Source organism: Anser brachyrhynchus, assembly GCF_964034855.1.
Source record: "Anser brachyrhynchus genome assembly, chromosome: 9".
NCBI lineage: Eukaryota > Metazoa > Chordata > Aves > Anseriformes > Anatidae > Anser > Anser brachyrhynchus.
Window position 1 is genome coordinate 16539380 of NC_137703.1, and position 14245 is coordinate 16553624.

The 14245-nt window shown below is 49.3% G+C and overlaps 1 protein-coding gene across 1 annotated transcript in view; it reads right to left on the reverse strand.

The window, feature by feature from the left end:
* The window catches only part of LOC308199595 (uncharacterized protein), a 149345-nt gene that overhangs the window by 98036 nt on the left and 37064 nt on the right, over positions 1 to 14245 (reverse strand). Inside the window, exon 4 of the mRNA XM_080603968.1 lies at positions 216 to 396. Within this exon, the coding sequence (XP_080460094.1) occupies positions 216 to 396 (181 nt within the window). The remainder of the gene's footprint in view (positions 1 to 215; positions 397 to 14245) is intronic.

Genomic DNA, 14245 nt, shown 5'->3' on the forward strand with positions numbered 1-14245 from the left:
TCTACCCAACACAAGAACCAGGCACTAAAGGTGATGTGGTCAGCCACACCGCCGTACTCCTACCAGGTCAGCTACAGCCCAAGATAGACAGCAGCACAATTTCTCCGACTAACTAGACACCCCAGCAGAGTTCAGGGAACGGCTCAGGCCAGGAAAGTGAGAGTGCTGGAGGACCGATTCTGCAGACCTGATCCTCCCCTGCCCCTTCCCCTCACCTCTGCAGACTGGGGACCTCCCTTTGGTGGCAGAGGGAGCTGCTGGAGACAGCAAGATGTTTCAATCAGCAAGTCTTGTGTGTCTGAGTCAGACCCCTTCCTCGCTGATAAGGAATGAATACTGTCTGTGTCTGTCCGGGTGCGTGTCTCACTCTCTATTTCTCTTTTCTCCTTCATAAAGCTGTCAGGCCAAAAATAACATATTAGTGAAAAGAAAAGAAAAAAAAGGAACGTCAGGTGTAATATAATAATGTGATCAGGAGGCTGGGGGAGTGTGCGTGCCTGTCTGGCTGCCGTACCAGAGGATCTCTGTAACGGTGATAAACAGCCGCAGCTCAGAAGTGCCCTTCGTTCCTTCACACCCTGCTCTCCCACTGCCCACATGCCCCCCTCAGACATAGCAAATGGGATGATAAATAGCAGGGAGTATGTACTCAGCACCTTTCCGCTCTCAAAAGCCACCTGCGCTTGGTGCCGCAGGCAAATCGCACACCCGCAGGCCGGGGATGGGAGAATACAACAGGAAGGGCCTGGCCACGCCAGCCTGGGCTCTCTTGTGCCCCATCTCCCCCACCAGATGCACAGAGAAAAGACATACTGAACGAGGCAAGCACAAACAGCTCTTCTCATGGCTCTTATCAGGCTGTGAACAAGCACATACGGGGAGCTGTGCCAGAATTATCTCCTTGTCCTCAGACCCTTAGGGGTAAGCCCCTTCCCACCAGGTGTAGCCCCCTGGCCGTGCCATAGAGCTGGGCCAGGGCACCGCTCTCGGACAACCAGACCGACCCTGCTCTGCTGGTGCATCCCACATGTTCCTGCACCAGCTCCTGAAGAGCAGAACCCCATAGGGGAGTTCTCCCCAGCAGGAAGGTGTGAAACAGCGACAGCTTCACCCCTACCACAGATCCCCAGGGTTCGCTTCCTGCCAGCTGTGCAGCACAGGTCCCCCTGATCAGTGCTGCATCCTTCTCGCTGGCCTGCCCCCAGGAGCTTGCAGGGGCCCGTGAAGCTGCGTCCTTCAAGCCAGGCAGGGGTACACGGCCATGGTGCCATTCTGGTCCCTGCACCTCCCAGGCAAAGTACTCGAGCACCTGTCCGGACATACACAGTAAGGTGTGATGGGTTAGTGCTCTGCTAGAAATACCTTCCCTCCTTTAACAGCTTTACAAAGCATTTTCTTTCCCCACTTTTCTCTAAGCCAGCAGTGTGCTCAGGTGGCCAAGAAAGCCAACAGCAGCCTGGCTCATGTCAGAAATTGTGTGGCCAGCAGGACCAGGGAAGTGATTGTCGCCCTGTACTCGACTCAGGTGAGGCCACACATCAAATACTGTGTTCGGTTGTGGGCCCCTCACTATAAGAAGGACATCGAGGTGCTGGAGTGTATCCAAAGCAGGGCAACAAAGCTGGTGAAGGGTCTAGAGAACAAGTCTTATGAGGAGCAGCTGAGGTTGTGTAGCCTGGAGAAAAGGAGGCTCAGGGGAGACCTCATCATGCTCTACAATTACTTAAAAGAGACTATAGCGAGGTGGGGATCAATCTCTTCTCCCAATCACCAAGTGATAAGATGAAAGAAAATGGCCTCAGGTTGCACCAAGGGTGGTTTAGGTTGATATTAGGAAAAAAATTCTTCACCAAAAGGGTTGTAAAGTATTGGAACAGGCTGCACATGGAAGCAGTTGAGTCACCAGCCCTGGAGGTCTTCAAAAAACGTATAGATGTGGTGCTTAGTGACATGGTTTAATGGTGGACTTGGCAATGCTAGGTTAAGGGTTGGACCAGACAATCTTAGAGGTATTTTCCAATATAAATGATTCTATGAAACCCTTTACGCTGGAACGGGCCACAAGATGTTGACTGTTTATATACAACCTGTCCACCAACACAGGGGCACAACTGTGCGTAAGTGACCTGAAAATCCAGTCACAAGTGTTGACTCATACAGGATCTGGGACAAGACATGCGGTGGGATCACACTGCTGGGGCCAGCTCCAGATTTTAAGGCCAGAAAGGCCTGGTGTTACTGTGATGTCTGGCTATTTAACAATTCCTGGCAAAATATCCTCACGGAAACCAGTGTCTCCTGGTGGAGCTACAACATATCTTCTACACTGGTATCCAACACTGCCCGAGAATGATTTCCAGTGAGGGAGAACTGATCGCACCTTCTCGTGATCTGTTCCAGCACCTAAATACTTTTTCTGCAAAGGAAAAGAAAGAGAAGGAATACACAAAGAAGAAGAAAACACATATTGCTCACACATAGGTCTCTGTCATCTTCAACTTGAGTTGGTGGGTCCCATTCTGGCATCAGCTGGCAAGGAGCCTTCAGGTATCAGCTCCTCTCACATGGCACTGTGCATTTCAGCACTTTCCAAAGAAGAACCCCAGGGCACAACACTATCACATTTCACAGTAGTGCACATTTTCCATCCAGGAGCTCTGCCTTGAACGATGACATTAATTGAAATGGCTGCAGAAGTGCCAGGGCTGAGATCCAGCTCTGTGACCTGCTCTGAGTATAGGCTCCTACATGGCTGGTGCAGACTTGCTGGCGCTCTGCCCGCTGCAGAGAAGTTCTTCTTCGCTATTAAATATTCTCCCTCCTGCCCATTCATTTCCATTTCCTCCATCCCATCACCACAAATCCAAGACCAGGAGAACTGACAGGCAGGAGCAGGCCCGTGGCCATCTTGTCTAGTGTCCAATTTGGGGACGTGCCAGGCTGAAGTATAAGATTCCTACCGACAGCACATATGCAAATCAGGTCTCCTTCTGCAGTCTCTAATAACCCAAAACTGATTTAACTCTTCAAACAAAGTGTAAAATCCCTTTCAAAATGTGTGCTACTGTTCCAAAAATTCTGGCTACTTTTGATATGCAAATACAGACCCAGCCTCCGTATAAAACTTGCCAAGTTCTTGATTTCATTTTCTTAATTTCATCCAGTAGCACTGTATTGCACAGTCTGCACGGAAAAATGCAAAGTGTTTCCTTTAGCAGTTGCTAATTAATTCAACAACTGGCCCCTTCCCTTCTTTGTTTTCTATCCTACTCATTTTCAACCTGGTCAGTCACTAAGCATCTAAGGCACCCATGAAAAGTAACAAAGCCATAAAGTCCCTGTGATGATTCTTCAATTAGCTGTACAAGGATGTGCACCGTCACAGAAAAACGTTTCTTCTCCTAATGAGAACTAATGATCCTGTACCTGGGGGTATTCTGCATTAGGATCAAAAGAATCCAATCAAAACCTCTGCAAATTTCTGATTAAACCAGACAAAGGAGAGGAGGAAGGCACCAAGTCAGATGCTGAAGAGATAATAAAATTCCCTTCCACTTCTTCCTAGAAAATGGTAAATCTAATAGGCATGACTAAGCAGCTATGAGGGAAGACATGAACAAATTTGTAAAGCAAAGGGGAGTTTAAAGTTCATCTCATTTTCCCCTTCTGCAACATCGTCTGCAATCATATTATGATTTAAAGGCCACCTTTCCCCCAGTGGGAAGCGGGTGAGAAGGGTGTGATTCAATTTTGCATACCAAACATGATGGGAGAAGGAGAAAGGCCAGGAGGCACTAGCTGAACAGCCGCATCCCTTTGGCACTGTTAAATGTGTGTTTCTTCTTCCAGTTCTTCAGGGTATGGGAAAAAAATATAAAATAATGGCTTGGTGGCATTTTCTGTCCAAGCTTGGACATGAAAAGATTGCACCTCTCACTACTGGGAGCTTAGCCAGAACAAACCCCGATTCAACCAACACCAGCCTTGTGAGACCTTGGTCTGTCTTGAGAAACCCCCTGGAAACCAAGTGACAATCCTACCCTTTTCCAGAAGCTGTCACTGTTCCCTGCTGCAGTTCCAGCTCACCAGAAAGCTGTCACGCTGCTGTTGGCTTACACCTTTCCTTCTTGCCAGCAGGATTAACCTCATCTGTGTTACAGCACTCAGAGATGGCAGCTAGGCTGTGCCTACGGAACAGGAAAGATTATCCTAGGGGTTGCAGAGGAATGAAGCAAAGCAGCAAGTACCACTGCCTAGACACACCCTGCCTGCCCCCTGATTCCTTAGTAGATAACTTTTTTCCAGATAACATCTGATTACAAACAATACTTCATGTCCATGAATGTCTACAGAGGAGTGAAATGCAAGAGGGGAGCCATAAATGGAGGAAGCAGGTGCTGGTGGCTCTCTGCAGCAGGGGAGAGATTTGGAGAACTGAGACCAGCCAAACACAGTAATGGAAGTGCCAGCAAAAGTGATTCAAGAGCCAGCTGGTCTGCTCAAGAACTGAGCAGATCTGGATGTCAGGAGATCTGGACACTGCTCCGTCTTCTGCAAGACCACAGGCAAGCCACTTCGCTTGGCTCCACTTCTTCCTCCCCTGCTGAGGTGGGTTTGTCTTACTAGCAGTCTGGCCGGTGCCAGGGGATCATCAGGCTTAGGCAGAGCCCTGAGCCGTGCTGGAGCCTTCCAGCCCCAGTTGTAGGACCAGGTAATGGCCAGAGTCCCCACTGTCCCAACATCCTGCCAGGCTCTCCTCTGAGAAGTCACTGCTGCCCCACCAAGAGGACAAGCACGGTAGAGAAGAGCTCACACTCCCTGGCCCCACGCACCTGTATCCTCCAGTTCAATAAAATGTCATAAAAGCAGAGAAATTTCACAATAGACACAAATAGATCAATAGCATTAGAGCTACTCTTAATAGCTGCCTCAGGCTTTTCATACTACACTTTCGAAAATGTCCAGTAGTGAGTAATTAATGACCGAACCAAGTAATTACTTTCTTGATTTTTCTCAAAACTAGAATTCACTGAAAGAACTTTGAGCTTTACTGGTGCTACATAGCAAATTAATTCAGTAAGTGCTGATATTACAAGTCTGGGCTGCCTGTTAAAAAACAGCACTGCTATAAAGTCTGTCTTTTCTTGCTGTCTGATGTAACCCTTTATATGCTTCTCCAGCTCCCTGCAAGAAAGCAACTCAACCCCATATGGCTCTGCACATCAACCCTCAAAGATTTTGCTGCAGTGACCTTGGGCCAGGCAGCAGGGAGACAACTTGTCTTAGAGGAGACACCAGGACCTCAGCTGTCCTGTGCCAGGAGCCCTCAAACGGCAAGCGAAGCAAATCCTCACCTTATGCCGCCACTATCACAACAAGAGAGCAGGAGCAGAGGGAGGAACACGCGGGCTGCTCCAGGAGCCTCTGTGGGAGACTCGGCCTCAGTCTGCCGCCTGCGGACAAGCAGGAGGTGGGCTAGGAGGCATAAAACACCCCCCGAGGAGACACTGACACCCCGTCCTCCCTGCAGCCTAAAGAGGTGGTGATTCCAGGTGTGCCTACACATCCTTACTTTCTCTGCAATTTAGGTGGGAGAAGTCTTGCTAGGCCTGCCCGTTTGGTGGCTTCCTCATCACAGAAGCCAAGAGTGGGTCCACAACAGACTGCCTGACACCCGAGCTCCTTTCACCACATTCCTTTCCAGAGAGCAGGTAACCCATCAAGAAAGGCAAGAGAAAATGAAGAAGATGACCAAATAGCAGTAGACACAGGAAACAGCACAAGGCAGTGCAAAAAAAAAAAAAAAAAAAAGAGATTAAAGATCCTGCCTCTGTCAAGGCAAATACCTCTGTCTCTCCACCAAACCTGTCTCCCAGAGAAAAGGGAAGTATATCTCCAAGTTCTTTCCACCTCTTTTATTACATACACTTGATCTCTGCTGTGAGTCTCATTCCTGAAAACAGCCTGAGCTGTCACCGCAGGACTCTCCACGGCTCCTTGCCTGTGCCTACTGACCCACTCCAGAAACCCAGGACACGGCCTTCCAGCAGCCGTGGCACACCTGCGTACAGCTGAGAGTAACCTTCGCAAGGGGCTTGTAACAAGGCCATTTTTACTCTCTCAGCCTCAGCCACCACAGTCCCTGTGCCCATACTAACCTCCTTTGACAACTTTTGCATCACAAGCCACTGCCATGGGAGGAACTACTCATGGAGCTCTTCCACAGGTGGAAAACCCAGGAAACTACAAGCTGTACGCTGCCCACTGAGGATCCTGTCACAGCTTCAGGTACCTGTTGCAGTATCTCTGAGGAGGAGGAGGATGGGCCAGGCCACCTGTTACCCATGGCAGCCCAACACACAGAGAAACATGCACAAAACTACAGACCCTCATGTGGGAAGAGGGACGCGAGCTCAGGTCTTCCGAGACCTCCAGCTTTTGTCACCTGGCCCATCCTTGGCACCACAAGGCATCTTGCACATGGTATCTGAGGCCAAACTCCATAAATGATCCTAGATTTCAGTCATCTGCAGCATGAGATGCTAATAAAATGAGCGTTGTAATTGCGTGTGCTTGTGCATATGCATGTACGTGCCTGCATGAGAAAGAACACCAGTCAATAAGCAAATTACTGAAGTAATCCTTCCATCCCCACCAGTAATGAATTATTGTTTCCCTGCTCCTGAGAGCATGGCTGTAGCTTGGGAGCTTAACATTCAATCTGACATGGACCTATAGCATGCACTTTTAATCCCTTTAAGCACAGTGACAGCTAACAACAAACCCCTCAAGCAGAGGAAGCACCGCATTTCTTTCCCATCTTTCCATTACCATATTTTTAATTGGCTGGGAATATCCTTTGCTATTGTCAAAACAAATTCTGCTAAATCACTGCCTCAGATTTGAGCAGAGGAGCCTGGAACAGAGAGAGAGAAGCCAAGAAAATCCACCTGCAAATGAAGATTTCTGCAGGTGGGAGCACCGCGGGGTGGCGCGGGGGCAATGTCAGCTGCTGTCAGCTGGCCCCAGCGCAGCACCGTGCCCAAGGCTTCAGTGCAGAGCAGGTGATGGAGAGGTGCAAACAGAGATGGATCTGCTGACTTGGTCAGAGGGAATGTGAGAGGGGAACAGAAATGATTACGGTAAGAAGGATATAAAAAGAAAATACAGTGGCAAGAGTCCATCTGGAAGTTCAGAGGCCAACGGCTGAGTGAGACAGAGCCTGGAGTATGATGAAGAAATAACCAGCTCTATAGAGAAATCAATTTTAAGAACATGAGAGGCAGAAGGCCCTGGAAGGGAGGCCCTGTCAGAGGGAATGCGGGGAGAGGAGGAGGAAGAGGAGATGCAAAGGGAACACTGTACAAATTATGCTCATGCACACAAGCTCCTGACACAAGTTAGAGGCTTTTCCTTGGCCTTGCTTCCTCTCTTCTCATCTCCTCTCTCATCGGATAATGAGGTTTTGACAAAGCCTAAGCATTAGGAAAATAATTCCAATTCTCTGTTTCTTGCTTTGTTTTAAAGAAAATGTTTTTCTTTTTGACCACGAGGAAATAGCTAACCTCTTTCTTCCTAAATAAAACATTTCTCAGAAAGATGCAATTGAAAACAAACAATGCTGAAAGCTGCTGGAAAGGGGGAAGGTGGGAGGTTTCTACCCTGCTCTGTCTTCCCTGTGTCATGAATCTCTCAGGGAAACTGCTCAGCAGGTCCAGAAGAAAGTGCAAATAGAGCTCCAAGCAATTTCTTTTCATCCATCTTCACAGCTGAGGTCAATAAGGAAAAAACTACTCACTCTTGCAGGCAGGGAAGCTGGGGCAGGGGGAGAAGTTGTTTAAACACACTCCAAGCTCTAAGCACACAGCAAACCCTGCTGCAGCCATCGAGACAAGAGCCATGCGGAAACCCCTCCTATGCCCAAGCGCCCTGCTTGCCCTGGGACAGGGCCGAGGAGGAGATGCAGTCCATCTAAACAGGCTCACTGGGCAGGTTGGGGAGGATGGAGCTCCCTGAATTCACCCCAGGACTGACAGACAGCACTGGGCCATGACTTGGATCGGCTTCCCACCTCAACGTATCAGCTAAAGCAGAGGGGGAGATCATTTTCCTCAATGAAAGGCCTAGCACAGCCCCCTGGGACAAGGAGGGGAGTTACAGCCCCCTGTTCGTTGCCTGCTGTGCCAGAGACTCCGCGGTGCAGAGGGTGCTGGCTGCTAGATCAGGCCACAGGATCTCCTTCATTAACAAGCTGCGAGGGGGCTGGTCAGGAAGGCAAATCCTGACTTCATTCACACAGTTAAATGAGGAAAAACAAACACCAAAAGAACCTGACAGAGCAACTAGAAGGATTATCGTTAAGCACAGGTTTCCAGAAGCTTCAGTGTAACAGGAGGTTTAAGTCCAAGAGGGTTGGCTTTGCAGTGCTGGAGAGGCCTTTTTTGTTCTTGCTTTGTTCGGTATAAAATGAGTTCTAAATAAGTCAGCAATGTACAGGATTTGTGTGAAAGCAAGCAACAGACCCCGTTCCATAATGGCGCTGAATGGCTCCGTCTCCTAGGGGAGATCACAAGCAAGCCGCTTTCACCAGCCTCTTCTATCAAGTTAATTTCTCTGCCCTTTTATTATGATGGGCAGCCCGTATGCTCATTTGTGGCACATACAACAAGGGCTATACACAATAATCTGGGCTTAGAGAATACTCAATATCCCTGCTCTGGAGCTAGGCAACATTATGCAGCGATACGGGAAAGACCTCAGGATACAGCACGCCGTAAAGCAGAGTCCCCACTCCATGAGTCATGCCCACAGCCTAGCATCTGCGTTGCACCGGAATATTCGCAAGAGAGCTATAAAATATGGAGATAATTCTACTAATGTCTCCAGCATTTAAAGCCTGATTAGCGTTGCTTCTAATATAGCTGGGCCAGGGACTAGAGTGGCACGAGGCATCTGGCCTAGAATTTAAGTGCAGGTGTCAAAGGAGCTGCTGCTAGCACATAGGCAGAGGCAAGGCTCTGTCCTCCTGCCTCTTCTCTTGGCTCTGACCCCAAGCCATCAACAGACCAGGCGACAAATGATTTCTGCCCCTGGAGGGAACAGAGCTCAGCTCCTGGCCTCCTCCCCTGCTCGATGCACAGGGCCCTGCTCAGATGGTTCTGCACGAGGTTGTACGGCCAGAAAACGGAGCAGCTCCTGCTAAGCCACGCAGGTCTGACCCTCTGTCACCCTCATACACAGAGGGCAGTCACGCCATGAGAGGGGTGGCCCTGTGGTCTCCCCATGCTGCACGTGTCAGGGACAGTCGCACCTCATATATGCCTGCTCAGGAACCAGCAAATCTTTTCAAGTTCCAGACCTCATGGTCTCTGGATGCACAGAATGCTGTAGTTAGACTTTTTTTTTTTTTTTTTAAAAAGTCCTAAAAAGCTAGGATGGCAGCATAACACACAGGGCAAGAAACCAACAAGGCCTGTTCAAGGAAACAGCTGCAAAGCCACACAGCACACCTTCCCCTACTGCAACATCAAGAAATAGTAAATCTTCCCACCACAGCACAGATGGTATTTGCCATCAAGCAACGTATCACCCAGACAAGTTTCTTAGCCAGGTTGTAACCCCCAGGATGAAAACAAGTAAGGCAGTGAGTTACTGGACCAGAAAAGGCTGGATCTGCCTCTTTCCAGAGTTCCCCAGAACACGGACATGATTTCATCAGCAGCTGCGTTATAAACTGGGCAGCGTTTGCCCTGAAGCAAAACACTTAATACCCCCACGTCGGAACTGCAGACTTATCTTTGGAGGGTCTCTCTGTCCTGGAAAGGCGCGTGGTTGAGCCTGGCAGCCTTCCCACACCGCACCTGCCCAAACACATCTGCTCTGCATCAGGGCAGCACAGAGCTCCAACAGGTGGATTTGGTTTGGATCACCATGACAGCCTGGAGAGGATTTCACACAAAGGACTCCCATTCTGCACCCCAAAGACATCCAAGGCTATGGAGCTGATGGGGACGGGGCAGGTGCACCTCTTGGGGCACATTCTGGGACAGCAGGATGGGATCTTGGAGCACAAGAAGCCCATGCTCAGAGTTTCTGGTCAGGATTTTTTGACCAAATCCAAAGCTCAGCTGCTGAAGCTGAGTCAAAGTTCTTGGAAATTGAATCCCCCTGTACAGAGCAAAAGCAGCCAAACCCACTAACCTGAGTTCTCAGTCTAGGGGAAGAAAATCCTTCCCACACCCCTGACTGGGCCACGTGCTGATCCCACAGAACCGGGGAGCGCAGCCCACACTGCTTTGGCCACTGCTGACAAGGAGCTGGTGTGCCTGCTCCCAAGGGGGAAAGCCATTCCCACCCACCTTTTGGGAGGCCAAGCCTCAAGCAACAAGGAGGCCTGGAGGCAGGGTCACGTAGGCATCCGGCCCCATTCAAACACCGAACCTTCCCACACTCCGGTCCTTCTTCGCACCTCATTTCTAGCTGACAAAGCGAACGCAAGCTGCTCTCTAGCACAAATCCCCTCCTGGTGATCATGCAAAGCCCTTACTTTGGGGGGATGCAAATGAAAGCTTGGTTATGTGTACAGAGCCTAAAGGCAGAGGAGATGGCCCTTTCTGTCCCCACGTAAGCTCAGTGCATTTGGAGGCTGCAGCTGGGCCGGGAGTGGCAGGAAAGCAGCTGGTGTCACACCAGTTCGTTCATCCAGTTACTTGATCGGGGCCAAATTGGAGAAGTAGCAGTGTGCAGGCTTCCTTTCAATAATTCCTATCTTCCTTTAACCTCTTCTCATGCCCCCCATCAATTCGTGTTCGGTTCCTATTTCAAGCAAAAGCTTGTGTTTCTTATCACTTACCTGGCTGGTATAAAGAAAACATCCCCCTTCAAAGGGTTTCGAGTAGTCCCTGTGTTTAGCTCAGCAAACCTGCAGCAAGTCTGAAACCAGGCTACGAGCACGTGCCACAGACCAAGCCCAGAGGGCAGGCCATGGCGAGACGCAGCCGGAGATGCTGCCGAACGCAGGGAGCCTGTCCCCACCACCACCCAGGGCAGGCGTGTCCCCAATTCCTCAAGGTGCAGCCAGGTGAAAGCCAGCTGCCAAAAGCCCCAAAGAACAAACACTGAAGGAAGACTTGCATTTTCTAACCCACAGGTTTTCATATTGTGTTTTATGGAGCTGTATTAGCTATTTCTATCCATTGCTCATTTCTACTACGAAATAAGACTTCTACCGAGAGGCTTTAGGCTGATTTTTTCTTGCACTGGAAAATACTGGCTTGACAGCCCTAGAGGCAAATCCTCCATGCACAGGAAGAGCAGAGGAAGCCCACTGCCTGTCTAGCACATGTTATTTTAGCTCCACTGAGGAGATCCCTGTCTCTGAGGAAAAGGACTTGTACCCAGACAGGCCTCAGGATCTCAGCTGGGATCCCTACGGAGTAGATGTGACAAACGCTGCACACCCAATTTCTCCTTCTACCTGCTCTGCTGCACCTGCTGCTGCTGAGGTCTGCTCTGCCTTGCTGTCACGAGCTCTTCCATCATTTCTCCTACTCCTCCTTTCAAGCCTAAGATGCAGTTTCAACTTTCTGCCTTCTGCAGCTCAAAGATTTGGCTCCTGACCCTACATCTTGCATTTCCAAACTGCAGTCACCTCCTGTCTCGATCTCAGCTTCCCAAGCCATTTGGGAACTCATTTCTTCTCTGATGACAGAAATTGCGCATAATTTGCTTTCCTGAATCTGAGATCATTCCCTGGATCTTCACTTCTGGGAATCAAATCCCAACCTACTGACCCCCCTCCTCTGTTCTTCCTTCTCTCAGCCACTACTGCAAGTGGTTTAGAGACCACGGCCACCCCTCCTGCTCTGCAGTCACAACACCCCCAGACCCCAGCACTTAACCCTGGGGTACTCACATCTGGCACACTGGGAGGCTGGTGCAGAGTAAAAACTGATTTCTGCAGCTGCAAAATGGAGTAGGTGACATTTACCCATCTTGCTCCAGGTCCCTGGCCAAGGGCTTCCGATACATAACAGACGGAGACAGGCAGCACCAGCCCATGACATAGCCCCCCCAGACTTAAACCACCACGGCTGTGAGACCCTCGAGCATGTCACCACCACCATGCTGCAGCCAACTGAAAGGAAATAAACCTAGTGAATCACTAATAGGGATGCAGGGCTAAAATTCATAACTCTGTAGATTGAGACAGGCTCCCCTCCTTCTGCAAACTGCTGAATGCTAAATCTTGCCCTATCTGCCACGTCCATCATCCAGACTGCGAGCTTCAGCAGCTAGAGATCTGTTTCCTATAAATTTTCTGCAGTGCCTAGAACACTTGTAGTCTCCCTAAAATAATGATTGGAAGCTGGATAGAGGAGAACAAACAGTTCAGATGTATAGTTTATCTGATGAATTTAGCCTCTTCTCCTGTTCCTGCAATATCAGGTGGACAAATCCAATTTCCTCAAATGCATTTGTTGTTTGAGTTTATTTGACAAATACTTCCCCAAACAATTGCCTCTACATTCACTTAGCAAATATTTAAAATATGAACTGTGCTGTTTAGTTAATCCCCTGGCATTCTGCTATTCCCTAGTGCAGTAGAAAAGTTATTTTTTTTCCCCCAGTATTAATGATGACTGAATATCAAATGCAGCTTTTACCAGCTTTGTTCTTTCACCGTTAACACCAGATGATCTGGCAGCACTTATTAGGAAAGGAGCTGGTCAGTTGTCTTTCTGATGAAATCAAATTTTGCTGGAAAGCAATAACCCATTGAAGCAGACATTTCATCAGAAACTCCTCACAGTCAAATGACTTGCAGCAGCTGAAGGGAGGGCGCCTGTATGCGTTCTGCCCTCAGAAATCCCTGCCTGCTCTTTTCCCAGGTTATGGGCACGCATTTTTGTCAGTCACCTGTTAACTCTGCATCTTCAGCCAAAAGCTGGTAAGTTTTGGTCTGGTCGATGTTCTTTGAACTGGGAAAATCCTATGCCAGGCACAGGTTTACAAGGGGAGTTGGAGAGGCACAGGAAAACATGCAGGATCCAGAATAATGGTATACCAGGCATTTTTCACCCTACTTACCATCTCCCAACCTGCTCAAGAAGATGTTTCCATGCAGCAGAGGTGTCAATATCCATAAGAAGGCAGTGAATGATGAGGACTAGTGATTTTGCCCCACAATTTTAACTCAGGCCCTGATGAAGTACAGGCCGACACTTCAGGGCTACCTTTGTCTGTGCACCAAGGAACGCTTCTAAGTTGTTCCAAGGACCTTGGCTAGATATGCCTGATCAACCAGACCTCCCTCTAGGAGGGAATGACTGGATCTGTGGGTGAAGGGAGAGGAGGTTTTATTTACATTCACTTTAGCAAGGCTTTTGACAGGTTTCCCAACAATATCCTGCTATTGAGTTGGAGATGTTACAGCCTGGAAGGCTTGGGCAACTGGAAAGGTAAAAAACTGGTTGGAGGGTCATGCTCAGAGGGCTGGGGTTACTGGGTTCTGCTCTGCCCTGAGGCCAGTTACAGGTAGTAACTGCCTCGTTTATACTGGGACCAGTCCCACCTGGCAGCTTTACCAGTGACTGCGAGAGGCAGAGCACGCTCCCATCCAGTCTGCAGGTGACACCAAACTGGGGGAGCCAAAAAATATGCTCGGGGGCACGTTGCTGTTCAGGGTGTCCTAAATAGCTGGGAGGAAGGGGCTGACAAAAACCTTGTGAAATTCAACTGGGACAAACAAAGTCGTGCCCCCTTGCAGCGACACAGCTGAAGGTCGGCGGAGGCCACCAAGAAGGTCAGAGGCTGGAGCAGTTGCCCCATCAGGAGAGGCCAAGCGAGCCAGGCTCTGGGGACTGGCAGCAGAATGGAGGTTACCTGCAGAGAGGCTACCAAAAAGATCAGCCCAGGCTTTTCACCTAAGTACATGGCAGGAAGATGGGAAACAACAGGTAAAAGCTGACACACTGGCCATAAGGACAGCCCCCCCTGGCCTGATCTCAAGCCTAACCCTGCCCTGAGCAACATGTGGGACTAGAGATCTACTGAGCCCCTTCCCACCTGTGACTCTAGGAAACCTTTTCCCAGTGGCAGGTGATGCTAACAAAAATGATGGTTATGCAGAGTGGCAACAGAGTTTGAGGGTTATAACACCATACCTTGGCAAAAGTTTGTCTCTAGAATTGCCTGCTCGTAGCAAAATGTGGGGGAAAAAAATTTATTTTGGTCCCAAACCCAA